The 26,198-nt window shown below is 34.1% G+C and overlaps 5 protein-coding genes across 8 annotated transcripts; 2 read left to right on the top strand and 3 right to left on the bottom strand.

Moving 5' to 3' along the window:
• The first annotated feature begins 10,545 nt into the window (after nucleotides 1-10,545).
• Nucleotides 10,546-12,265, top strand: LOC104750685 (ATP-dependent Clp protease adapter protein CLPS1, chloroplastic). The gene is made up of 3 exons (XM_010472523.3): nucleotides 10,546-10,828; nucleotides 11,519-11,672; nucleotides 11,836-12,265. The coding sequence occupies exons 1-3, from the start codon at nucleotides 10,765-10,767 to the stop codon at nucleotides 12,095-12,097; spliced, it is 480 nt and encodes a 159-aa protein (XP_010470825.1). The 5' UTR covers nucleotides 10,546-10,764; the 3' UTR covers nucleotides 12,098-12,265.
• Nucleotides 12,266-12,280: 15 nt separating this feature from the next.
• Nucleotides 12,281-14,384, bottom strand: LOC104750684 (GDT1-like protein 5). 3 transcript variants are annotated; one of them, XM_010472522.2, is made up of 12 exons: nucleotides 14,232-14,384; nucleotides 14,070-14,138; nucleotides 13,769-13,828; nucleotides 13,635-13,682; nucleotides 13,452-13,540; nucleotides 13,322-13,358; nucleotides 13,194-13,244; nucleotides 12,993-13,106; nucleotides 12,849-12,910; nucleotides 12,697-12,769; nucleotides 12,520-12,603; nucleotides 12,281-12,432 (listed from the first exon to the last, which is right to left on the bottom strand). In XM_010472522.2, exons 1-11 carry the CDS (start codon nucleotides 14,247-14,249, stop codon nucleotides 12,532-12,534), a joined length of 693 nt encoding a protein of 230 aa, XP_010470824.1. In that variant the 5' UTR covers nucleotides 14,250-14,384; the 3' UTR covers nucleotides 12,281-12,432; nucleotides 12,520-12,531. The 3 variants fall into 3 exon arrangements, with proteins under 3 accessions (XP_010470824.1, XP_010470823.1, XP_087349648.1); XM_010472521.2 differs by having other exon boundaries at nucleotides 12,544-12,603; nucleotides 14,232-14,377; XM_087493522.1 differs by lacking the exon at nucleotides 13,635-13,682 and having other exon boundaries at nucleotides 13,452-13,567; nucleotides 13,749-13,828; nucleotides 14,232-14,350.
• Nucleotides 14,385-18,386: 4,002 nt separating this feature from the next.
• On the bottom strand, nucleotides 18,387-20,152 carry LOC104750683 (uncharacterized). The gene is made up of 2 exons (XM_010472519.3): nucleotides 19,373-20,152; nucleotides 18,387-19,291 (listed from the first exon to the last, which is right to left on the bottom strand). The coding sequence occupies exons 1-2, from the start codon at nucleotides 19,649-19,651 to the stop codon at nucleotides 18,617-18,619; spliced, it is 954 nt and encodes a 317-aa protein (XP_010470821.1). The 5' UTR covers nucleotides 19,652-20,152; the 3' UTR covers nucleotides 18,387-18,616.
• A 68-nt stretch (nucleotides 20,153-20,220) lies between these two features.
• LOC104750682 (transcription factor PERIANTHIA) lies at nucleotides 20,221-23,393 on the top strand. 2 transcript variants are annotated; one of them, XM_010472516.2, is made up of 11 exons: nucleotides 20,221-20,552; nucleotides 20,652-20,728; nucleotides 20,837-20,886; nucleotides 21,000-21,218; nucleotides 21,719-21,796; nucleotides 21,877-21,936; nucleotides 22,032-22,109; nucleotides 22,209-22,266; nucleotides 22,371-22,642; nucleotides 22,734-22,979; nucleotides 23,069-23,393. In XM_010472516.2, exons 1-11 carry the CDS (start codon nucleotides 20,485-20,487, stop codon nucleotides 23,213-23,215), a joined length of 1,353 nt encoding a protein of 450 aa, XP_010470818.2. In that variant the 5' UTR covers nucleotides 20,221-20,484; the 3' UTR covers nucleotides 23,216-23,393. The 2 variants fall into 2 exon arrangements, with proteins under 2 accessions (XP_010470818.2, XP_010470819.2); XM_010472517.2 differs by having other exon boundaries at nucleotides 20,295-20,552; nucleotides 21,719-21,775.
• Nucleotides 23,369-24,558, bottom strand: LOC104750681 (protein PLANT CADMIUM RESISTANCE 12-like; the record flags this gene model as incomplete). The annotated part of the gene is made up of 4 exons (XM_010472514.2): nucleotides 23,369-23,576; nucleotides 23,951-24,160; nucleotides 24,253-24,324; nucleotides 24,414-24,558. Coding segments are annotated over 4 exons (504 nt in total), but the record flags the coding sequence as incomplete, so codon positions are not given.
• Between the last annotated feature and the right edge of the window lie 1,640 nt (nucleotides 24,559-26,198).

Genomic DNA, 26,198 nt, shown 5'->3' with positions numbered 1-26,198 from the left:
TAACAACTTATCCTTTCCCGGATAATTTTCATGTCTCCAGCTCCGTTACGCTCAAGCTCAACGACAACAACTACCTCTTGTGGAAGACGAAGTTCGAATCTCTCCTGTCCAGTCAGAAACTCATCGGATTTGTCAATGGAGCTGTCGTGGTTCCTGCTCAAACTCGTCTCGTCGTCAATGGTGAAGTCACCACCGAAGTCCCAAACCCTCAGTTTTAGGCTTGGTTCTGTACCGATCAACTTGTCAAGTCTTGGTTGTTCGGTACATTGTCTGAGGAAGTCCTTGGACATATTCACAGTCTACCCACCTCTAGCCAGATCTGGCTCTCTCTTGCAGAAAATTTCAACAAAAGCAACGTCGCTAGGGAGTTTTCTCTCCGTCGAAATCTCCAGCTCTTGTCAAAAAGAGATAAGTCCCTCTCTATTTATTTTCGTGAGTTCAAAGCCATTTTTGACTCACTCAGCTCCATCGGGAAACCTGCTGATGAGTCTATGAAGATTTTTGGATTTCTTAATGGACTCAGCAGAGAGTATGACCCCATTACCACAGTGATTCAAAGCTCTTTGAGCAAGCTTTCTACTCCAACTTTCTCTAATGTTATCTCTGAGGTTCAGGGTTTCGATAGAAAGTTGCAATCTTATGAAGACAATGCTTCTGCTACACCACACCTCGCCTTCAATACCCAGAAGACAAACTCATGTGACCTGCAGTACACACCAAATCAGAGAGGGAGAGGAGGTTATTCAACAAGAGGTAGGGGTTTCTCTCAGCATCAGTATTCTCCTCAATCTGCAGGAAAAAGACCGATTTGTCAAATTTGTGGTCGTTTTGGACACACAGTCGTCAAATGCTACAACAGATTCGACAATAACTACCAAAGTGAAGTTCCCCAAGCCTTCTCTTCTCTGCATATCTCACATGACACGGGTAAAGAATGGCATCCGGACTCTGGTGCTATTGCTCACATCACATCCTCTCCCAATGTGCTTCACTCTGCAGTTGCTTACACAGGGAATGATACAGTTCAAGTTGGTGATGGAACGTTTCTACCCATAACTCACATTGGATCCACCACTATCACTTCGGTAAAAGGTACAATCCCTCTAAATGATGTTTTAGTCTGTCCAGAAATAAAGAAATCACTCTTGTCTGTATTCAAGCTATGTGATGATTATCCTTGTGGAGTTTACTTTGATTCTGATAAGGTCTGTGTTATCGATATAAACAATCAGAAAGTGGTGTCCCAGGGTCCATGTAGTAGTGGTCTCTATGTGTTGGAGAATCAACGACCTAAGGATTTCTTCTCTAATCGAAAATGTGCAACCAGTGAAGAGGTTTGGCATCATCGACTAGGACATTCAAACTCCAAGATTCTCCAACAACTTCAATGCAACAAGGATATTCAAGTCAATAAGAGCAGAAATCCCACCATTTGTGAGCCTTGCCAGATGGGGAAGAGTTCTAGATTAAGTTTTGTACCTTCTGATTCTCGTGTTATGCATCCCTTAGATCGAATTCACTGTGATCTTTGGGGGCCATCGCCAGTTGTATCCAACCAAGGTTTTAAATATTATGTAGTTTTCATTGATGAGTTTTCCAGATTCTCTTGGTTTTATCCTCTACGAGCAAAGTCTGAATTCACTACAGTCTTTATGGCATTTCAAAATTTGGTGGAGAATCAACTAAATACAAAAATAAAAGAGTTTCAACGTGATGGCGGAGGAGAGTTTACAAGTCATAAACTAAAGACTCACTTCAGTGAGCAAGGTATACACCACAAAATATCATGTCCATATACGCCACAACAAATTAGCATTGCATAACGGAAGCATAGACACTTGGTTGAGCTTGGTCTGTCCATGATGTTCCACAGCCGCATACCACCGAAATATTGGGTGGAAGCTTTCTATACAGCAAACCACATTGTCAACATGCTTCCCTCCTCTGCCTTAAATAATGTAAGTCCTCTTGAAACCTTGCTTCCTCAGAAAACAGATTACTCGTCTCTGTGTGTGTTTGGCTCCGCCTACTATCCTTGTCTGCGACCTCTTGCTGAGAACAAGTTTGATCCGAGATCTCTACAGTGTGTATTGCTTGGTTATCATTGTCAATACAAGGGGTATTGGTGTCTATACCCTCCAACATGCAAGGTTTATATCTCCAACTGAGGACATGAATATTCTGGATTCTAAGTGGGTCTTCAAAAAAAAACTCAAACCGAATGGAGAGGTGGATAAACTAAAGGCACGTCTGGTTGCAAAAGGTTTTGATCAAGAAGAGGGTGTGTACTACTTGGAGACGTTCAGTCCCGTGGTTAGAACAGCCACAATTTGGCTTGTCTTTGATACTGCAGTCGCATGTGGTTGGTCCTTAAAGCAACTGGATGTTTCCAATGCTTTTCTACATGGAGAACTTCAAGAACCTGTGTTCATGTACCAACCAACTGGTTTCATTGACGAAGAAAGACCAAATCATGTCTGTCGACTTGCAAAAGCTCTCTACGGCTTGAAACAAGCCCCTAGGGTGTGGTTCGATACCTTCAACACCTTCCTCCTAGAATTTGTTTTTTTTTCTGCAGTACTGCAGATCCATCTCTGTTTGTGCTTCATCAAGGTGAGAAGATCATTGTCCTACTGCTATACGTTGACGATATACTGCTGACCGGTAATGATCAACCACTTCTTGATCAGCTTCTTCAGTCTCTCAAGACACGGTTCTCCATGAAAGACCTTGGACCACTTCGTTACTTTCTTGGCATACAAATTGAATCAACTGATGATGGTTTGTTTCTGCACAAAATGGCGTATGCCTCTGACATTCTTTATCAGGCGGGAATGTCTGATTGTAACCCAATGCCAACGCCCTTGCCTCAACATGTTGACAAGCGCGACACCACTCTATTTTCAGAACCAACATATTATCGAAGCTTGGCTGGTAAGTTACAATACTTGACAATCAATCGCCCTGGTCTTCAATATGCTGTGAATTTCGTTTGCCAGAAGATGCATGCTCCCACAAACTCGGACTTTAGCCTCCTCAAGCGAATTCTCAGATACGTGAAAAGTACATTAACCTTGGGTCTCCCAATCAGAAAACATGGGAATCTTGTTTTATCAGCCTTCTGTGACAGTGATTATGCGGGATGCAAAGATACAAGACGCTCCACAGGTGGCTTCTGTATTTTGTTAGGCTCAACACTTATATCTTGGTCTGCTAAGCGTTAACCTACAGTGTCTAACTCTTCGACTGAAGCCGAATACAGGGCACTCTCTGTTGTGGCTCGTGAACTGACATGGATCTCATCTCTTCTCCGAGACATTGGCATCCCACAATATCAACCAACCAAGGTATTTTGTGATAATATGTCTACTGTTTATCTCTCAGCCAACCATGCTCTCCACAACCGGACCAAACATTTTGATATAGACTTCCATTACATTCGAGAACGAGTGGCTCTTGGCTTCATTGAAACACATCATATACCGACATTACTCCAGCTTGCTGACATATTCACCAAACCAATGTTTGAGGATCTACGTCGCAAACTCGGCGTCTCTGTTTCTCCGACAACAGCCACGCCAAGTTTGAGGAAGAGTGTAGAAGATAGTCCAATAACGATAGTGGGCCTTGACAAAACAAATTCGACTGAAGCCCAAATTCAAGTCCATCAAAGCAGCTACAGTCAACACAAGAAGACAACGACCAAAGTTTCAAAACAGAGTAACGTTGGTACGGCAAAGATACCCTTCTCCGATAAGAACAGATTCAATGTGCTCCAGCTCCAATCCGATGATTCATCACCTACAGCTGTAGGATAAGGTTGCTTTAATGTATCAAGATTGTTCTATAGCTGTATATAAAAGAGAGATGTAAAAACCCTAAAATCATTCAAGGAAAATACAAAGTCTTTTTCAAAATCCTTCTTGTCATCTCAAATCGTTCATTCCTGACATCAATAGCGTCTGCAGTTGCAGGCATCAATAGCGTCTGCAATTGCAAATTCCACATCAATGGCATCAACAATTCTAACTGTATTTTTGGGCCTAAAATCAGACATCAATAGCATCTGCAATTGCAAATTCCACAATTAAATAATTCCATCCACATTCGAAATTTACAGAATCGACAATAAAAATTAAGAAGTTCAAAGGATCTCTTCCAATTCATCGAAAACTCGATATGTTTCGACAAAATTCTAGAAAAACAAAAGCTGGCAGATGAATGCTAGAAAACTTTCTCCACGTTGCTCAATGTGAACAAGATGGAAATGATGTATTCATTTACATGCTTTGATTTCAAAACATAAGTATGATCAAACACGACGCCGAAGAGCAATGTGGGTGAGATCCAAAATCCCCGCGTTTCTAAAGTTGCATAAACTTGATGAAAGGACAACAACTTAACAATTAAACCTGATGTTGTTTTTAAGTCGATATATCCTAATAGTTCTACTAAAATTATTTATTATATTTAATATATATATATATATATATTGAATACTCTACAATATGAAAAAAAAAAAAAAAATCAGATTTCTATGCGAACCAATTTAAGGGATTAAAGTGCACACATCTTGACCAAACACAAATATTCATGTGAGCAATTATTCTATTATTTTCATTTTATCCTTGTAATTAGAGGACATTATAGAAATCTTGCTACAAATAAATTTTCTAGTTTCTTTATGATTTCTCTTATACATATGTGACCTACGAAAATCCAACCCAAAACATACAAATTTCCATATTAACTACCTTGACCAACCATAAATTTATGAGAAAATATATTTAATAAAACATGCAACATATATAAAATGAACTTTAGAGTGGAGAGTATTTTTCAAGACATGATATATTTAGAAGGTAAGATAGTGTTTATAATCAGTTTAAACTCTCACAAAGAGTCAGATGATCAGCTCTTGAAGTCTCATCCGGTGATCTTTACTATGTCTGAAGACATTGAAAACGCTCTTACTTGTCTTGGAGAAGACCAAGACTTATCAGACTAGCTTCATCTCTGTCTCTTCTAGTTTTATTATGTTTAATTCTAGACAGACTCCTCCGCTCACTTTTATTGCGTTTAACTTTTGTATGAGACCTTTTATTGTGTTTAATTTTTGTATGAGACACATTAGACTATTATTTTTTGCTTAAATGAGAGTGATCTTCCTGGACGTTTGTGTTGATCGCAGCAGATGAATGTTTATATAGCCATAAACCTATTAAAAATTGTCGCCGGAACATATTAAAAGTTGTTGTTGGAACAGTTAAAATAGTCGTCGGAATGAATCGCAACAGTTAAAACTGTCGTCGAAAGAAGTAGTGACATTGCTGAAATATTAAGCGATCAGTTATTGTTCCAAAAGAGTCGCTGAATCTTTTTTATAAACACCACTATCATTATTTTCTGCAATTTTGTGTCTAAAGTAACAAAAATACACTAGTTTTCTTTTGTTGCTATCGCTGAATCAGCTATCATCAAAAGAACAAGGCCTAACAATTAAGAAGTTAATTTTTTAATAACAACACTTAAAAAGTTATTTTTTTTAATAATTAACTTAAAATATTGTTGTTTTTCCAACATGATTTAGATCTGACTAGAAATAGAGACTGGCATCATAACTTTATTTTACATTTAATGAGAAGTTTTGATTTTAATTCAACCTAAAATTGGGATATTGAGGTCTCGATATTAGAAGTAAACCTTTGATTTCAATTTTTTTTGTTGTTGACTATGGAAAAAAAGATATTAGCACACTATGTATGGCATACATAAATAAGAACATGAATCATAAATTTAATATGTAAATAATCGGTGAAATTATAAAAAAATGACTTAGGATAGGAAAATGAAAAGAAAAATAGAAAAAAATGTTGTGATACCAGCAAAAATGTTGTGATACCATATAATTTTTAATATAATCAAACAAAAAATTGAGTTTCCATTTTTATATAAAAATACCATTTTTCAAGAGGAATTCCACAAAAAATAACCACACTTTAATTTTTGTTTTTTTTTCTAAAAATACCACAATTAAGTTATTTTTTAGAAATACCACAAAACCACAAAAGTTTTATTTTCAAAAATACTACAAACACAAAAATTGATAGTATATAATTTATCTTTGTAGGTTTGGGTTGACAATTTTATATTTAAGGTATAGTTTTTAGGGGGTAGAGTCTAGTGTTTAGGATTTAAAGTTTAGCTTTGAATATTACAATTTTAGTTTTAATTTTTTAATAATTTTAGAAAATATTATATTTTGATGGTATTTATGAAAAATAAAACTAAAAACAGTATTTTTGGACGAAAAAAAATCATTTTTGTTGTATTTATGAGAATTGTCCTTTTAACCATGAGTTATTCTTTTTATTTTAGTATCATTTTACAATTGTTTTCTAAACCACAATACTGTACTGTACATATGTATGCACACTTATCAGGTTCTAACTGAGATTAATCAGCTATAGATTAATAGAGAACTATGTTCGGACCCGCACGTATGTGCGGGGTTATGTTTATAAACCAATTTATTTTAGCATTTATAATCAAACTCACACTAATTGAGATTCTAGTTTGATTTTTGGTTTAGTTTATTAATGTTTGAAAATTTGAAATAATAATGGTTTCACTAAAATTTTAAAATTCGGAACAACATAATAATTGGACTGATTACAAACAAAATCAATTGGTTGGATTCTATTAAATTTGTGAACTATCAAATAATAAATATAACCGTTAACAACAAAAAAATCCGTTTGAGACAAATACGAATATTTAAGGGTGGGCGTAATTCTCTTTTTGTTTTGTCATGTTCCATCATGTCCTACACTTGTTCTCAAATTTCTGTTGCATAAAAGAATACATTCCCAATATGAGACATTTTGAATATGAGACAAATTTATATTTTTGATCGAAAACAGGACGGGGCCGAACGAAAACATACATTCTTAAACTCCCGTATGGAATAAACATAAATATAATTCATAGTATACTTATATATCATATGTTATAATAAAAATATTACAAAATTAATTGACTTCTTTATTCTTATTATTTTATATATGGTTCACCTATATTAGATTATGTTTTTTTTTTGTTTTAATATTTTTAACTGTTATAGAGCATATTTTATGTATTTTTTATTTTTATTTTATTTTAAACTTATGTTAGTTCAATTGGAAATATTAAGATTTATTTGAGAACATTAAATGTATATTAACATGTAATATAACATGTCAAGAATTAGAATTATTTATTTAGTATGTGTAAACATATTTATTTAGTATAACATCCGTAACCCAAATTTTTGTCATTTGGTTCAGTTTCATTTTGGTGTATGAATATTTGGGTGTTTGAGTGTTAATCAGTACTTTAAGACTTGGATCAGACCAGCGTTTGGCCTGGAAAAGATTAAAAATAAGTTATAAGTGAGAGAACATAGGCATGTATATTTTGGACATACCGTATCCACCAAATGTAAATTTCTGTTATATAATAATTTTTTAAATTATTATTTGTTTGGTAATATTTATATTAGTCTAGCGGATAAGAGATTGAGCAAAGAATATTCGTATTTGGTTGTCAAAAATAAATAAATAGGAAAAGCTTCTAACAGGATATCCGTATTTTTCGTTTGAGTATTTAATTATTACAAAATTAATGGAAATTATCCAAACTTTCTTTATAATTTTTTTAAAAAATTATTTCTTTTTTTAATCCAAAAATATTTGAATTGTACAAAATATATGTTCTTAAATTAACTCTGGCCAAATTTATTAAGAATTTGAAAAATGAATGTTGTTCTCTAAATTTTCTAATCTCATGTGGTATTTTGTAGAGTAATCTTTTTTTTTTTTAAATTAATAGACTTTTTAATGATAATGATGACTTAAAAACAAATTTCAAGGTACTCATGTTATAAAGTTTTATTGCCATGTGTGCTGTTTGCTTTCTTTTCCATATACATCCCAAATTATATTGTCATTTTAAAAAAGACTGTTCACATCATATATTTGAAAAAAAATAAGAAAAATAATATAATTTAATACATACAGCTGATTACAAATTTACAATACAGTCATGGAAGATTAGATTGTACCTTTATGTGTTGGTTTCTAAAGTTAATTGATAATGTTAACTAAAGGCTCAACTACATACCCTAATAAGAATGTTCTATAGAACTTCTTAAATAAATCTATATAAAAACTGAAGAAAACAAACACTAATATAGTATTTTGTGACTTACCGGCATATAAAAAATGTGGACTTCTTTTAAGCAAACAAATGTAATTTTCTTGTTTTGCAGATGCTATGTCAATTGGATGAACACCCGTTCATACCACAATTCTCCCTTATATACAATCTCTAGGTAAAAAATGTATGCTTTCGAAAAAGATCTTGATTTGTATATGCTTATGTACACGATAGAAAATTATAATTTTAACAATTCATAAGAATAATAAACATGACATAGAACATAGTATTGGTTAACTAAAAAAAGAATATAGTAGATGTTAGCAATATGCATATGCAAACTTAAATACTAAGACACATACAATTTTTTCTTTTATTTTGCAGAAACAAAGAGAACAAAAATAGTGTAGAGTGTTGTATATGATATGTGAATGTTAAATCGATTACTCTATTTATAGGCTGGAAAGAGTCAGGCTAAACATTTTTTACCTTTACGTTTAAAACAACAAAAATCTATATAAAATCTTATTTATTTTTTCAGTTAATGCATATACAATATGTTTGAATTTATATGGATGATTCGATTTGGATAATGAATTAATTGTCTAGATTTTGCAATTCCTATTAAACCGATAAGAGTAAATATATAAGGTGAGTTTCAGAAATAATCCCTAAATTTTAGATATTTGGTAAACTAATTACTGATTTATTTCAAGATTTCTTAAAATAAATCATCTGTTTAAATTAAAGTCAAGTTATTTTCATATATACTATTCAAATTTAATTAGATACAGTTGTTATGGAATCTTAAATGATAAGTTTTATTAATTGCAAAAATCTCTTATTATTTTATAAAATTTTAATTACTATATAAAATTCAAGGAATTGTTAATATAAATAATTTCGTTTTTATTATAATATTTAAATTTTTCATTTTGTAATCTTATTGGGTGTAATTTTTCTTATATAGTGACAATATGTCAAATATTTGAATTTATTATTTGTAATTAATATAGTTTCATCAAATATAGGAATGTATCATTTATAGTTAATATAGTTTCCTAAAATACTGGAATAGTTTGAATTATAAAAAAATTAATCATTTAGTTTTTTAATAATTGTTACCATTGTTTTAGGGAAGTTTTTCTTTTTTTATAATTATGTAAGTAAGTTGGTCTGTTTAGCAACATGAATATATGTTATGTTTTTTTTTTTTTTTTTTTATCCTCAAGTGTGCTCCCCAATTAATAGTATAGATTATCTTAAAATCTTTAATTGTGTCTGGACTTTGATTTATATGAAATGATAATGTTTCATATAGAAAAAAATAATTAAACTATATATCATATATTACATGTATATCCTATTAAAATAATCTGAAACTTTTATTAAGTTAAGATATCATTGGTTAAATCAAAGAAAAATAATGATATTGTAGAATTTATAAAATTATGTGAGATTTGAAATATGAAGCTATGAGGGTTATAATGAGATATGTGTCTTTCTTTTAATAGATAATACAGAAATCAATGTATCAAAGTTAACTATTTGAGAGTTACAAAAGTGCATACTTATACATTTTTAACATGTTCTATTATATTAAATTAAATTCATTGTGAACACTACTATGATATTATTATGGGAGTTACAAACAAACTTTTATACTTTTCCAACTCCTAAAATTAAAACTCATTTAATTTAAAAGTGAGTGTTGGCGGATCCATAATTTGATTCAAAAGTATAATATGTTATACATTGATCATTTAAAAGGAACAGAAACATCTAATTCTCAAATAAACTTGATTTTTTTTGTTAAATCCAACATATGTGAATTTGAAAATTAAAAAATAACTACAAATAGATTAGAAAGGCATGACATATAAAAAGAAATATTTTATTTTTATATAAATAAAATAAAAATTGAAACAATGTTAAATATGTATAATACTTTCTAAATTAAAATATAGAATCAAACTCTTACAACACATATGAGATATAACAACATTTGATATTGGTGGGAGAGGAAGAGAGAATGATTACATTTAAGATGCATAATCCAAATAGATAATAGAGATGAATCTTAGAAAATAAGAACAATATAAGATACATATCATGTAGTGTCTAAAATTTAAATTTAGCATTAAATAATTACAATGATATTTTATTTGTTTTTTTGTAACCCATACAACAAAAAAAAGAAATTAAAAACAAAAAGAAATTAAAAATGATTTGAGTTATTATGAAAGAGAAGTGGAAGAGAATGAGTGAATGTGAAAATGATTATAAATATTTGTATGATACAATTAAACCGAAAATATTTTAGAGATTCGAATTCGGGTTTAATAAACCGAGACGGTCAGACAAAGTGGTTAACAAATCCCAACAATTAAAACGCAGCGTTTTTAAGGGAACAAAGTCACAAACGTGAAAGCCCATAAACCACACCAATTTCTGAAAATTTTCTCTCTGTGATTATAATTGTTCGGTCCTGATTATTTCTGTGTTTTTTGAGAACTGAGAAGCACTCGAGAGAGAGATAGAGAGCGAGAGCGAGCGAAGAAGAGACCAATGGAGACTACGATTTGTGGGAGATTAGCTCTCGCACCATCCACTCTCTTCAATTCTAAATCAGGTTTCTTCTTCTTCTTCTTCTTCTTCTTCCTTCTCTTATCTCTGATTCCGTATCAACATAAATCAAAGTTGGAAACTTTAATAATCAAATTCAGGATGTTTCTGTGTTTAATTTGCTCGTTCTAATTGCTACATACTGATTTTGACGGTTGATTTTTATTGTTTAGACATATGTGAGGACAATTAGGTGTTTGGAAAGAGGCATGCTTTAAACTTGTCTGAAACTATCCTTGTCCGAAACAAAACAGAGAATTATTATTTGAACAGATAGAACTTAATCACTTATGTGTTTATTGAAGTTGAATTTTTGATAAAAAGGTTATGTTCTTAAAAGATGTGTTGATGTTTCTGAGTTCTGACTAATTCCCTTTTTAAAAAAGATTCAGACACTTTATTATCTCTATGGCTTTTGTAGTTGTGATTTAGTTTTTTTAGTTGTTTGCTTGATTGAGTATTCTTGTAAAGTCTTAAGGTATTAGTGAAGTTCATTAGTGCAGCAACACACTTGAATCTTGAGAAACACTTTAAGTCAGTTTATTGGGATATAAGATGAGGGTGCTGCAGCAAGATAAGCTTCAATACAAAAAAAGTGGCTCCTTATTGCAAAAACGTCATCTTCGACCTTAGGGATATTTTTTTCTCTGATATGTTGTGGTAACAGCGGATCTCTCTCTTGCGTGGATGTGTGCAGGGGACAAACATTCACTCTCAAAAGGACCATGTTTGAGTCGTGGTGTTCTTATGACCTTGTCTACATCTGCCGCATTAGGTAAAGGAGGTGGTGTCTTGGACAAACCCATTATAGAGAAAACAACTCCTGGTCGTGAATCCGAGTTTGATTTGAGGTATGCTCAAATTGCCAAATTCATATGCTTAAATAGTAGTATTCATCTAGGACAGATTCTCGAATAATGTATTGTAATCAAGATTACATAGTTTTGATCAAGATTTAGGCTGGACAGTCTGAAAAAATGCCTATTGTGATTCTTTCGTTGCTGTGTGATTCAGGAAATCAAAGAAGATGGCTCCACCTTACAGGGTGATACTACACAACGACAACTTCAACAAGAGGGAATATGTGGTTCAGGTGTTGATGAAGGTAATACCAGGTATGACTGTAGACAACGCAGTTAACATAATGCAAGAAGCCCACATCAACGGTATTGCAGTTGTGATCGTCTGTGCTCAGGCCGATGCAGAGCAACACTGTATGCAGCTGCGTGGTAACGGCCTTCTTAGTTCTGTTGAACCCGATGGTGGAGGCTGCTGAAACTAATTAAAAACTCAGTATAGATTTTCCCACCTCCCAGGGCTCTCTATTTTAGTCCTTTAATGTATATAATATCAGAAATTTGGTACAAGACTGTTACTATATGCAATGAACCTTGTCCCTACATAGATCTGTTGTTGAGTTTTAAGTTTTTATCTTTTCTTGTCATATGGAACTTCCGAATGCAAATAAACAAAACTTTATTGAAGTCAAATGGTGTTACATAAGAATCTTTCTGATTCTGTAATCACTATTCGTAATGTATCTAAGCAATTGTAAGGTAGCGACGTGGTTCCGCTTCATCTCGTCAATAAAAGCATTCAAATCCAAGAAACCTGCAGTTTCGAGACATAGGGAAAAAAAGAGGAGTATACATATTATGTCACTGCCAAAACAATTTTAGTTGTAACTAAGTGAATTACCATATGGAGGTATCAAGCATCAACCGGAGTAAGAAACGACTGGATGCCAAAAATAATGAAAAGCATCCCACCGGAAAGAGCCACCTGCAACACATTAGACCCATTTGATCAAAACTCTTACACATCAGAACTTTGCTTTAATAACTGAATAAAGAGAGGGATATCATAGAACATTACAATTCGTTCGGATATTTGAGATGCTAAGCTCTTGCCACCAAGCACAGCAGCTGTGGTGCACAATGTTTGTGCCCTGTGCAAGCAGAGAGATTAGTAAGCAGTAGAGAAAGAGCTATCAGTTTGATATAAATCATTATGTGTAGAAGGCTTACAAAATTCCGCCAAGGACCACGCCAACTGGATTTTCATCTGCAGCCAAACCAATAGTCGCAAGCTAGAAATAGAGCAAGTAACAGTGAGTATGTGAAGCGCTAGCAAAAGTGGAACCAAGCAAAATGATGCAGACGGAAAGTTACCTGACTCTTGTCACCCCACTCACCAAAGAAGTTAATTGAAAACGCCTTGAGAAAAATGGGAGAGAAGAATGCAGTAAGGAATGGTCTTTTCTGCTTTTTCTGTTCATCTTCAATCTACAACATCAGAAAACAAATTATATAAACCTTTGCGTGCCCTCCCTCAAGCAGTCTTGAATCTTTTTTTAAGATCAAGTTCCATACCTTACTGCTGTCTTTTTTCGATTGATCTTTAGTCTTCTTCATATCAGAATCCTATGATATTGAACAAGTGTCAACCCAAAAGCATTGTCTCTAAAGATGAAAAAAGATTTACAAGAAGAACAACCAACCAGTTCTGCTTCAACTTCTGCCAATTCTTCAGAACCCCTGCATAAATAAAAACCAGATATGGATGAGAAAATGCTACCAGAAATTTGTAGAAACAAGTATTGTTCCTCAAAGTCATCTAAATTCTCTTACCCTCCTTCTTTAAAACCGTCCCACAAAGACCATAACCCGAAGCCAAAGAACAACAATGTTGTTATATGATGAGTCCATTTACGAGAGATCTGCAAATTGTAAGTTCGAATCAGCGTCTTTCTAGTTGCAAGCTCATAAAGATTCTACAGTAACAGACACAAAACATCTTCACAAATATGTTACCAGATTTGGAGCAGCCCAACCGAGTGTAGCAGATAGAATAGTCATGACCTAAAGTATAAGCAACAAAATGAGCTTTTTTCTCCATTGAACTCAACTCAACAATTGAATTAAGACATAGGAAAAAAAAAACTTACAATCAAAGCTGATAAACAACCAGCCAACACAAGTCTCCTAGGATAACGCATAGCCAAAATCTGGTTCAGAGTAAAAACATTAGCTCCACAGAAGAAAACATCATCCCTACAGAAAGCTACTACTACTGTTCATGTTGATAACAAAAAAGTTCAACAGCTTTGATCAAAGAACATAACCACATCAACATCTAAAATTAGCTTAAAATTCTCAAAAACTAAACAAAGAAACGAATCATCAACGCAAAATTTGGATTCGAAATGTTACTAAAGCTTCAAGCTTTTGAGTATATAGAGAACTTACAGCAGCAGCAAAGAACGTTTTGTCACCAATCTCGGAGAGGAAAGTCATAGCGAGTGATTTAGTAAAACCCTACAGAAGAACCCCTTCATCAATTTAGCTTTGATTCCAAACCAAAAGTATAAAACTTTGAATTTGAGAGAAGAAGAGAATAGCTTCAAAAACCTGCAAAAGCGAACCCATGACTGGCGAGAATCACGGCGGAGCGAATCTGTTGCCGGCGACGCGCGCTTACCTATAGTCGCGTAAGAGAAGGTAAATGTTTTTTTTTCTTCTTCTTCTTCTTGGGATCTGTTTGGTGGGGAGTGTGGAGAGCATAAGGACTGTGTTAAGAAAAAAGAAAGATTCTCATTGGTCAGATCTTGCCACGTGGAAGAATGCGATTCGAAGATCTTTGCTTTGTAGGACTCACTGGAACGAACCTAGCTTTGACAAGTTGACTCATAGAGTAATTTAATTAATGTGTGTTCAATTTATTAATGTTCCATTAGAGGCAATTAGTACATAGGAACCATACATGAGTTATGTTACACAAATCCGAAGGGTTTTTTTTTTTCATACCAAAAAAAAATCAGAAGGGTTTTTTTTTTATTAAGAACAAAAATAGATGAGACAATAGATAAGGTTACCTAAGTTATATAGCTTATGTTGGTTGTTTCTCCACAGTGATGAAGGTTACCTAAGTAGCTTCGAATATATTAAGTGTTAAACTGTGGAGGGACCTGATTAAAAAAACTAAGGGTGTAAAGAACATAATGGAGAATGTACCCTTCTCTTTCGCTAAACTAAACGATGTGTTGCTAAGAAACCATAAGTACCACAAAAGTTACATGAAACTAAGAGTAATGAGACCAAATCTTTATTTTTTGTAGACTCATAGTTAAACAGTCATCAACCAGTGAGCACTATATGATCTTGTTCCATATAGTAAATTTTCGTACAAGTATATGCATGGATCTCTGAATACTTAATTATCTGACAGACGTTATAAAGGTTAAGATATACAGAAATGTTGATGGAATAGTCCCGGTATTGCACCCTACTGAAACCAAAGCTCTAGGGCGCCTCAGTATTTTCTTATGTTGGCTTACAAGTACTATGGCTAATAGTCTTTATGCTCCACAGCTAAGTGATGACTCTTTCTTTTTTTTTCTCTTCTTGTCAAATCATCAATAAGAAGTTGCGGAAGATTTGTTTTGGTCAAATGTACTGTTTATAATATAACTTCGGAAAAGGAGAAAGAGGCTCTAAAACTTTCATGAAAGAAAAAAAAAAAAGAAAAAAAAGTGAAAAAAATGGTACATAGAATGCAGCGAAATGTTCTCACGATTAACTTACTTGTCCCAAAAAAAAAAAAAAAAAAAAATCAAAAGAAATGAGAAGAGAAGAGAAGAGAAGAGAAAGGGACAAGATCGGATTCTGACGAGTTAAAAATAAGAAATACCCACAAGACTAAACAGAGCCTAGACGTCATTGACTCTGCCAATGGTACTAAGTACTACTACTACTACTCTCTTGTCCAAAACCATTTCATTATTGGTACGTTCCCCCCCCCTCCCCCCGGTTTATACCAAATAACAACATTTGCATATTTTTCCAAGTTATGAGTGAATGTTTTTGGTAAAAGAAAAGTCAATGGTAGCCTCCGAGAGAAACGAGAGTTGCTGGTTTTAGAATAGGGGAGACAGTAATAAATGTTAATACTTAATTTGTGAGTTCATCATTAAAATAAAAATAAAAAACAAAGCTAGTAATAGTTTCTACATTTATATATGAGGAAGATGTTTCTTTCAAGCAAAGCTTTTCTTTTTAATGCTCTTGTTTCATCGGTCCACTGAATATAAAGTTAATATGGTTTTCTTTTTTAGTCATTAAATAGAGATCCTGTTAGAATTCACTCAACTTCAGGGCAGAAGCCACAGCCAGCCAGACTAGTGCCTGTTTTATGGTAACTAGATCTTATTAATATCTGTTTTTTTTTTTAATTTTAACTTAATATAAGTAAATTAATTAAATAAAAAATACTCATTGTGAAAATAACAGCTTTTGACAATTTTACAGGAGAGAAGCAGAGAATAAAAAAACGCATCGTTTCAACAATACATCATCATGATTCATGAGTATCTTAATTACAAGTTTGACTAATCGATTAGAAGAAGTCATAATAAGCTTTTCCTATTTTTGCTAGTTAATTAATTAAATTAAATATAAAAAGAAAAAAAGCAAATTTCGAAGTTTTAAAACAAATCTTTTGTGCATGAGAAAATAAAAAATGAAAACTGAGAGTGGCAGTGGTCGAGAGGCCATTTTCAACTTTGGCAGACAGTAAAACAAGATGGAAATGACACTCTCTGTATCTGAAAACATCCAGGCTCTCCATTACATATACATACACAAAATATATACACATTTTTATTCCATGCATATAGAAAAGTTATGTTTTCTTATTTGTAATAATAACAATTACTATTATATAATTTATGTATTTAAATTATCGAAAGACACTCGAGACATTCGAATGCGATTGTCCTCCCCACATTTTCTAACTTTAAACTAACCGACTAGAAACAATTAACATCGAACTTCAAAGTAGGGTTTACTTAAATTTAATTTTTTGTTGTCTGTTTTCTTTATTGTTTATGTGCATGATTTTATGTCTCTCATGTAATTATATATGGGGAATATTATAGGAAGGAATAAAAAAGAGACTTTAAGCAAGCTTTATACGATGATTAAAACTTTTGTACTATAATGTTTTGATATGGATAAGAAAAAACGTTTTACAGAGCCTAAAAATAAAGAACTCCCTACTTATGAAGTTTTATAATAAGTCAAGAAACAACTAGTACTTCTCTATGTGACAAATAATTTAACCAATTCACCTACATTCCCATCGCACTAATGAGAAAATATAATCTGAAGTCAGTCCAACTGCATATATCAGTGAGAATATCACACATGTCCTTGATCATTAACGCATAACTCATGACTGTTTCAAAACTACATGACAGCAAATTAGTAAATACACATACCAAAAGAGAAAAGAGTAATAATAACAAAAGATCTTATTTATGATTTAAAATGTTTGTAAATTAGTAAAATAACACCCTTAAAAATACTGGAAAAAGGTGGTACCGTAAGTGTGTGTGCTGGTTACTCTGGGAAACTAGAATCCCCCCTTCATTAGCGAATAATGAAAGTTGAATGAGTTATAAATTATGGAAATACTCACGAATGTTTCAAAACTACACAACACAAAAATATTAACTTAGTAAATACACATACCAAAAGAGCAAAAACGAGTCATATATAATAACAAAAGAATTTTAAAAATACTGAAAAAAAAACCGTAGTTGTATCTGTGTGTTGGCGATTGGGAAACTATAATCCCCTTCATTAGAGCATAATCAAAGCTGTAAGAGTTATGAATTATGGAAAAGTTTCAAGAGTGTTTCAAAACTATATGACACACAAAAGACAGCAAGTTAGTAGTAAATGTAACATACCAAAAGAAGAAAACAGTAATAATAACAATAGATTTTCTTTGTGTATGTTGGTGATTGGGAAACTATAATCCCCCCTTCATTAGCGCAAAATGAAAGCTGAAAAGAGTTATGATTATGGAAATGTTCACGAATGTTTCAAAACCAAATGAATACAAGACAGCAAATTATAGTAAAATGATACATTTACCAAAAGAGAAAAACAGAGTGTAGTAGTAATAATAATAATAATAATAATAATAGAAAGAAATTAAAAATAAAAAAGGGTGATACGTGGGTGTGTGTGTTGGTTATTGGGAAACTAAAATCCCACCCTCTCAGACGCAATTCATTTAGGGCTTGACTGGTTCAAACGCTGCGGTTGCGGGAGATTGCGGAAGCGGGCGATTGCGGTTTCAAGCGTTATAAAGCGTTTTGAACGACTGGTTTAGCGTTTTAAAATTGGTGCGTTTGCGGGAGGTTTACGACTGGTTGACCAGCGGGTGCAATAGCGGTTAGAACATAATAAATGTGATATATAATATAAAAATGTTTTAAAATATCAAAAAAAAATTTAAACTTGATTAATAATTAAAAATCATAAAAAAATACAATAATTATTTAGAAAAACAAATAAAATTCATTGTGAAATGTTTATTATTTTATGCATTTGGTCTATCACCAAATATTGCATCAAGTAATGTGACAAATGGCAAAACATGTGCTTGATACCGTGGATCTTCTGGATTATTTTTATAACTATGATAATAATCCAGAAGATCAATGCAGATTACTGCTTCAATAACTTGGTCATCTGCTTCTATTATTTCTCTGACTGTGTTCAACTCCATGTCACTTCCTTCCTGTAACAAATTAAATTCTTGTTACATTTTGACTCTTAAAAAGCATCCGCTTGCATAATAAATGAATAGAAAATATTATATTGTAAAGGCCAACAAAAACTGAAGTCAAATCAAAACCAAAGACAATCCTCAATGTCGTAAACAAAATGCAAACAAGAAATAAAAATTCCATGAAAGATTAACTCAACAAAACCAAAGCTAATCATCAAGCAAAATCATTACGAGACTCCTTGGTTTGTCTCTTTAGAAAAGGTAGCTTCTCGTCATCTGGGAGAGCAAGAAATAAACCGCGCACAACATCATTTGTTGCAATAAGATCAAGAGATGCCCAATAAAGCTCCGACATCGGAACCAGATCCGGTACTGCCCTCACATGTTTCACAACAAGAGCCATTTGTTCTTCAGTTGAATTTGTTGACTGAGATTTTGACTTTGCATTTGTCATTTGCTCCAGAATATCATTTCGGTCTTCCATAGTAGTAGCAATACGGTCGAGCGTCGAGTCTACTGGATTTTGTTTACGCTTTCGGTTTCGACTTCTTTTCTCCTGAGTGTGCGTAGAAGATGTCTCTTTGGATGCAAATGATGGTTCCGCCTCGGAATTTGGATTTGCAGAGTTTTCCCTCGGAATTTGTGACATCCAATCTGGGTCTTCTGTTTCCATATGATGAGGTTCGTTCTCACGCATCATATCTTCTCTCTCGTCTTCTTCGTTTGTACGTTCAGTCTCACTTACGTCAACTAATGGAGCATGACGATTTACACCACGTCTTGGTTGCCATGACTCCTCCACCACAACCGTTTCATCTCGGAAGACCACATGAAGAAGCGGTATAAACCGCAGTGGGTGCGACCGGAGTCTCGAAGCTTCAGGATAAGCCTTATAAACCAAAAACAAAATTCCAATCAATGAAAATACAAAACAAGAAATTAATAATTACACAAATATGTGGTTACATACCTTAATTTTATCTTTCCACCAATGATCAGGGGCATCAAGACTTCCTGTCCTTGGATTAACTCCGAGTCCAGTTGCTCCAAACGTGATTTTACGATATAGTTCATATTGCCTCTTTAAAGTATCAAGTCTATTCTTAATTTTGTTCCAGTTTAAGTTTAGTGGAAATTCCTTTCTAAATTCTGTAAGAACGTTTTCTTTTCCTTTCTCACTCAAACTTTTGCCTCTGGAATTTCCAGCTTGTTTCTCTAGCGTTATCAAATCTAACAACAAACGAGTCATCTCGTCTGACCAGGTAATTTTCTATTCGAGAAAACAAGTTGAGACATATATTCAATCACCAAACTCAAAACAATATATAGAATGAAAAAGATGATGCTATGAAAAAAATAGAAAGAGTTACACATATATAACATATAATGAATGATAAAAGAGATTCAATACTTACGTTTCCATCTTGATTTTCATCACCTTGGGTTGACGCCATAACTTGGAGGTTTGAGAGACTAGGGTTACGGCTTGGTTAGGGTTGAGAAGGTGATAAACATATATAGAAGATAGAAAAAAATTTATCGTTGGTTTTTTTTTTTTCTTTTTTTTTTTTTTATTAAAAATTATTCCAACCGCAATCGCCCGCAACCGCAAACGCTTGCGGGAACTAGCTTTTGGAATTCAATGGTTGGGAGCGATTGGAAGCGACTGAAAGCGATTGGGAGCGTTTTGTGTGATTGGCCCCAACCGCTAGCAACCGCCCGCAAACGCAAACGCAGCGTTTGCGGGAGCTAGCGGGAGAACCAGTCAAGCCCTTAATTTATTTATCATCAAAATTAAAATCTCATAATCTCTTCTCTGATTCTTCTCTCTCTCTCTGTGTCTCTGTCTCTGTCTCTATATATAATTCGTTATTTTTATTATTTATAATAATGATGAATCCTCCTCCACCTCAAGCCGTACTGATTCGCCATCTTTTCACCTCTTTAATGAATTTTTTCATCTCTCCCTCTCTTTTAACTTTCTGAAACCCCAACTCTAGACGAAAGCTCACTTCTTTTTCTTTTCTCTGATTTTGTTGGTGTGGTGTGTTGTTGTGTGTTTGTCTTCTTCTTCTTTAAACAATGCAGAGCAGCTTCAAGACCGTTCCTTTCAACCCTGATTTCTACTCTCAATCCTCTTACTTCTTCAGGTAATAAACAAACATCTCCCAAATCTTCAAAAGCTTAGACACATAAAAAAATAAATAAAAAAACTAATCTTTTTTCTTGTTTCTCTGTTTTTAAAACAGAGGAGATACTTGTCTTGAAGAGTTTCATCAACCAGTCAATGGGTTTCATCATGATGAAGCTATCGATTTAAGTCCAAGTCAGCTTCTTTTTTCTCATCTTACTTTTACATAACTCAAGTACACAAAAAAGGTTTAAGCTTTGTTGGAGGAATCTCAAGTTTGGTTGTTCCATTTTTCTTTTGCAGATGTCACTATTGCTTCTTCAGCCAACTTACACTACACGACGTTTGATACGGTAAGAGTTTGATTCCTTTTCACCAAACCCAAATTTTATAATAAGAAACCAAAAAAAGAGTTCTCTTTTTTCTGATGCTTTGTTCTATGTATGTATGTATTACTCTGTTTTAGGGTATGGATTGTGGTGGCTTGAGGGAGAGACTTGAAGTAGAAGATGAGTGTTTGGATACAGGACAGTTAGTATACCAGAAAGGGACAAGGTTAGTAGGAGGAGGAGGAGGAGAAGTGAACGGCAGTTTAGAGAACTGGTGTGATTCGGTTTCAGCTATGGCTGATAACAGTCAACATACTGACACTTCCACAGATATTGATACTGATGACAAGACTCAGGTTTTGTTCCTTTGTCTTCTTCGTTTAAACCATCTGCTAAAAATAAGATTAAAAGATTCTGTTTTTTTTTCCCATTTCTGTTTGTTTCTTCACTTTGGAGTTTTGTTTTGTCCCTTTTGGTTTTTATAAATTTTTTCCTCATTGATATGTCACCTTGGAATTCGATCTATATTGTTTGCTCAGATTATGTCTGTTTTTTTTTGGTTCTTTTGGTCTAATGTGACACACCCTGGATGATTTGGTGTGTTGAACTTACAAAGTTCTTGTAAAGTTTCTTCCTTTTTATGTGTATGATGATGATATGAACTTTACTTGACCCATTGCTTAATAAATTGTAGTTGCTTGTAAAGTTTCTTGCTTTTTATTGATATATAATACGGAATTCAGTGGCCCATGGCTTTTGAAAAAATGGAATTGCTTGTAAAGTTATAATGCTTTTTTTACTACTGGCCCATGGCTTTCAGTTACATTGATGCATATTGTTTGTTTGTGTTATATAGTTAAATGGAGGTCATCAAGGGATGGTTTTGGCTACAAATTGTTCAGATCAATCCAAGGTGAAATCTAGTGAACAAAGGGTAGATTTTCTAAATTTTTTACTTGAGTTTTGGATCTGTTTTTGGGTGGAATGAGCATTGATGTATCGAGTTCTTGGCAGACACTTAGAAGACTGGCTCAGAACCGTGAGGCTGCTAGGAAAAGTCGATTGAGGAAAAAGGTATATAGTGTAGCTGATTCATGAGACTGTGTTTTTTTCATCTTCCACTAAATTTGTATTTACTTCATATTTTGGATTGCATTGTATCTTAATAGGCATATGTTCAGCAACTTGAGAATAGTCGAGTCAGGCTTGCGCAGCTAGAGGAAGAGCTCGAACGAGTTCGCCAACAGGTCTAAAACTGACTAATTCAAAACTATTAACTTCTTGAAATTATCTCTGTAAGCTTCAAGTTTTACTGATTTGTATTAATGGTTTTCTCTTGTATTCAGGGAAGTGTGGTTGAAAGCGGAGTTACAGCGAATCACACACACTTGCCAGCTGGAAATGGTAAGACTTTTCAGAATCCCACATAAAACACTTCTTGGCTCGTTTGGTAACATGGAAGTGATCTTCTTACTAAGGATGAAGTTTTGTTTTTTTTATGTTTGTAGGTGTCTTTTCATTTGAGTTGGAATATACACGCTGGAAAGAGGAACATCAAAGGCTGATCAATGACTTAAGATCGGGTGTGAATTCTCAGTTAGGTGACAACGAGCTACGCATGCTAGTAGATGCTGTGATGAGTCACTACAATGAAATATTCAGGCTAAAAGGAATTGGCACTAAAGTTGACGTCTTTCATATGCTCTCAGGCATGTGGAAGACGCCTGCTGAGAGATTTTTCATGTGGTTAGGTGGATTTAGATCATCTGAGTTACTTAAGGTAAATAAAGAAAAGGTTCTTAACATTTGTTTTCACAATCATTGGTTTTGTTCATTTTTTTTTTCATATTTTGGTAACTATGTTCTGTTAGATATTGGGGAACCATGTCGATCCGTTGACTGATCAGCAGTTGATAGGCATCTGCAACCTTCAACAGTCGTCTCAGCAAGCAGAAGATGCATTGTCACAAGGCATGGAAGCCCTGCAACAATCGCTTCTTGAGACACTTTCCTCTGCTTCAATGGGTCCAAACTCTTCAGCAAATGTTGCTGACTATATGGGTCATATGGCTATGCCTATGGGGAAACTTGGCACTCTCGAAAACTTCCTTCGCCAGGTAAAAAAAACACAAAGCCTTTCTCTCTTTCTCAACAACAATTGGCATTACAAATCAAGAACCTGAAAAAGGTTGTTATGTCTTTGCAGGCAGATCTATTAAGGCAACAAACTCTGCAACAGCTACACAGAATTCTCACCACACGACAAGCTGCTCGCGCTTTTTTGGTCATCCACGACTATATTTCTCGGCTTAGAGCACTTAGCTCTCTATGGTTAGCCCGACCTAGAGACTAGAGAAGCCTTGTTATATGAGTCATGACCAAAGGAAAGCATAGTTCTGGTCTCAAGATTTTCATACACATATTTTAATGAAAAGACCAAAAGCTCTCTCCTCTTTAGCGTCTTAGATCATCTGTTTATTTAGTCGGTAGTGAACGTTACCATTCAGAATCAATCAACGTCTCTTTTGTTATTTACTTTCCCCTAACTAATCTGAGATACACAAGAAGCTTACATTATCTACATAAAAGTTAAAAACCGTAAGAGATAATGGCTACATCGTATGACAAGTATATCAGCTAGCGAATCATGCCAGGTACTACTATGGGAGGAGTCACTTTCTCTCGGCTCCATTTCTCTACATTCGAAAGCCAACCTGAAAATCACCAAAAAAGAAAATGGGTCTGATTGGTAAAAAAACTGTAAATGAAAGCTGTACAAAAAAGCTGAGAATAAAGCTTTTGATAAAGTTTTTAGTAAAGTTTTTGTGATTGGTAAAGCTTTAATTTAAAGCTGTATGTTGGTACAGCTTTGTACCACTTTGTAAAGTGGTTACCAATCACTCCCATTGTATTTTGTGAATCTTGTGGAACCTTAATTTTATGTTTTTGTTTTTGTTATTATTTTTTTATTCTTTGAATGAATGTTAAATTTATTCAACCAAAAAAACAACCTTGCTTACAATATATGCATCTGGTCTTTGAATTTGTTTTTTTTTTAAAGATGTCGTTAAAGGATTTAGAAGAATACCGATGGAAGGGTCAGCGCCGCGGTTCTTGAGCTCTCTAGATTCTTGACAAATAGCGCATGGGGTACAAAAGATATGGACCCAAAAGTCACGGCATGGTTCCTCAGGCAATGCGAAATGTTCCCTAAGCGTGGTCCGGCTTGGGAACGCATAAAGCCAACAACAACCCACAAAGCCTAACGCTAGATGAATCAAACCTGCGTTCATACAAGCTGCATTTCCCCAAATCCAACTTTTTTAGATTTTATTTTACACAAACAAATTTGATATGATTATATTAAACGTAAATTACGGTGTTTCTTACATATGGTTCCTCTGTTAACGATCTCGACGTTTTGAGCGAAGGAGATACATGGCATTATAGCTGTCTGAACACCTAAAACAAGAAACAAACCCATTTGATTTGATACAACAAAGAAGATAGAAAGATCAATCAAACATGAAGAGATACGTTTTGAAACGTACAAATGTGAGCATCTTCGTGACAATCGCAAAGACCGGTGGTCCATAGTCCCTGAGGAAGCTGTTCGGCGTACGGTTGATCCCGGAACGACGTCCCCTCCGCCTTAAACACCGGCCCATTCCCATATATTTTCAGTTTTATTAATAACAATTATACCAAATTCAACAGATTTTCTCGACGTGAATTGTTAGAACTTTTTTTTTGAGCACAAGAAAAAAATAATGTTTTCTCAAGACTTGTGAGAGAGAAATATGGAAGAAAATAAAAATTTATACTTGTTTTCGATTGGAGCTGGACATACGCACCCAAAAAGACCTTCAATACAGGATTAGCTAGAGAAGAGAAGCGTCAAAATTGTTGGTGAAAAAAACTTATAGACGAAGATGAGATATCAAATGGTTGATAACGATTTATCTAAATGTAGTAGTAACTTTATAGTGTAATATGTAAACTAGTTGTTGTAATAATACAAAAATAGAAAACCGTATTGGATAGACAATTTGACCATATTAGACCCAAAAAAAAGAGAGAGAAGATTATCCACATTATAATTTGTAAACGTTTTTAGTTGACCTAAGAGAAGTTAAAATCTCTTAAGCAAGTTGACTACAAGTTAAGGTTCTAGAAAAAAGTTTTTGCTTCTAGAGAAAAGTTAGAAATAGCTTAGTGGTGATTTGGTAATTAGTGGTGAGTGAGACACTTCACTTTAGATTCTTGTCCAGGATAGTGGTTTATGCCCAAACACCTTTAGTAAAATTGAGACATGAAAGAGAGAACCTTTACCATATGAAGGTTTTCGAGAAAATATGGTTTATTGCATTGAGTGCAGTTCTAAGATCAATAGAAGCTCAAGGCAAATTATAAAATTGTGGCCTTGTATATATATTATTTTTCGAAAAGATTGTTTTTATAATATATTAAAAGGAAATGTTACCATTTTTTACAAATATTTTTTAAAAATATCCTTTTTCTAATCATTTTTAGTGTCAATCTCGATGCATTCAATTACAAATTTCTACAATATCTAATATAAGTAAAGCTGTGACTTATATAAAAATAAATGAGTTGTGAAAACACTCTAAATTATATAAAAAAATAATCAAATATATAAAGGTTAGACCCTAAATTTTTAAATCTAAGTAAGCTGTAAAAGTAAATCTAATTAAGTAGTACCGGAAAATTCGAAGGCAAAATGTACCGGTTTTAAAAAACCCTTTTCTCTCTAGAAAAGACGATTTCCTGACCCCCTTCATTTCGAAGCCGCCGTTGCCGATCTCGGCACCGGCAACCCTCCTCCGATGATTAAGCCCAAGAAAAAGCGCTCTTCTCCTCTTAAACCCTCCTCCTCAGCCTCCTCAGTCCCTGCCCCCGCTTCCTTCCATCCTCCCCCGTCCCCATATCTGGTTTCCCCTAAGATAGCAGACGAGAGTCCTGCTGCCCCCTCTGCGGCGATGAAAGCCCCAGCTCCCACTCCGCCTCTATCAAGGACTCCGTCAAGGCTGGTTCTAAGTCGACAAGATCTTTCCTGCAGCAAGTGAATCGAGACCTCAAATCTCGAAAGCCCACGAAGACTCCATGGCCGCTGATTCCGCTCAGATCTCAGCTCTAGCTAATTGGAAGGAAATGCTTGTTGGCCCCTCGGGCAAGATGGAGAAGAAAGGTACCGCTATCACCTTAGAATCTGGTGAACTATGTGTCAAAATCCCTAACGCGGTGATTCAAAAGAACCAAAGCCGCTGGAAGGATTTTATCATTGGACAATTTCATTGAAATCTTCCCTCGAAAGG

Source organism: Camelina sativa, chromosome 16 (assembly GCF_030686135.1).
Source record: "Camelina sativa cultivar CO46 ecotype springtype chromosome 16, ASM3068613v1".
NCBI lineage: Eukaryota > Viridiplantae > Streptophyta > Magnoliopsida > Brassicales > Brassicaceae > Camelina > Camelina sativa.
The sequence above is the reverse complement of the archived record's forward strand: the minus strand, read 5'-3'. Positions and strand labels throughout refer to the sequence as shown.

Bases quoted from the DNA above. Each gene is read 5' to 3' on its own strand.
- LOC104750684 (XM_010472521.2), bottom strand. The intron at 12,770-12,848 runs GTAAGCCTTCTA...CTGCTTGCACAG, and splicing joins GTGGTCCTTGGCGGAATTTT to GGCACAAACATTGTGCACCA. The intron at 12,604-12,696 runs GTAATGTTCTAT...AATGTGTTGCAG, and splicing joins CTCAAATATCCGAACGAATT to GTGGCTCTTTCCGGTGGGAT.
- LOC104750685 (XM_010472523.3), top strand. From the start codon at position 10,765: ATGGAGACTACGATTTGTGGGAGATTAGCTCTCGCACCATCCACTCTC. The intron at 10,829-11,518 runs GTTTCTTCTTCT...GGATGTGTGCAG, and splicing joins TCTCTTCAATTCTAAATCAG to GGGACAAACATTCACTCTCA. The intron at 11,673-11,835 runs GTATGCTCAAAT...TGTGTGATTCAG, and splicing joins GAATCCGAGTTTGATTTGAG to GAAATCAAAGAAGATGGCTC.
- LOC104750682 (XM_010472516.2), top strand. From the start codon at position 20,485: ATGCAGAGCAGCTTCAAGACCGTTCCTTTCAACCCTGATTTCTACTCT. The intron at 20,729-20,836 runs GTCAGCTTCTTT...TTTCTTTTGCAG, and splicing joins AGCTATCGATTTAAGTCCAA to ATGTCACTATTGCTTCTTCA. The intron at 20,887-20,999 runs GTAAGAGTTTGA...ACTCTGTTTTAG, and splicing joins ACTACACGACGTTTGATACG to GGTATGGATTGTGGTGGCTT.
- LOC104750683 (XM_010472519.3), bottom strand. From the start codon at position 19,651: ATGACTCGTTTGTTGTTAGATTTGATAACGCTAGAGAAACAAGCTGGA. The intron at 19,292-19,372 runs GTATGTAACCAC...TTGGTTTATAAG, and splicing joins GGTGGAAAGATAAAATTAAG to GCTTATCCTGAAGCTTCGAG.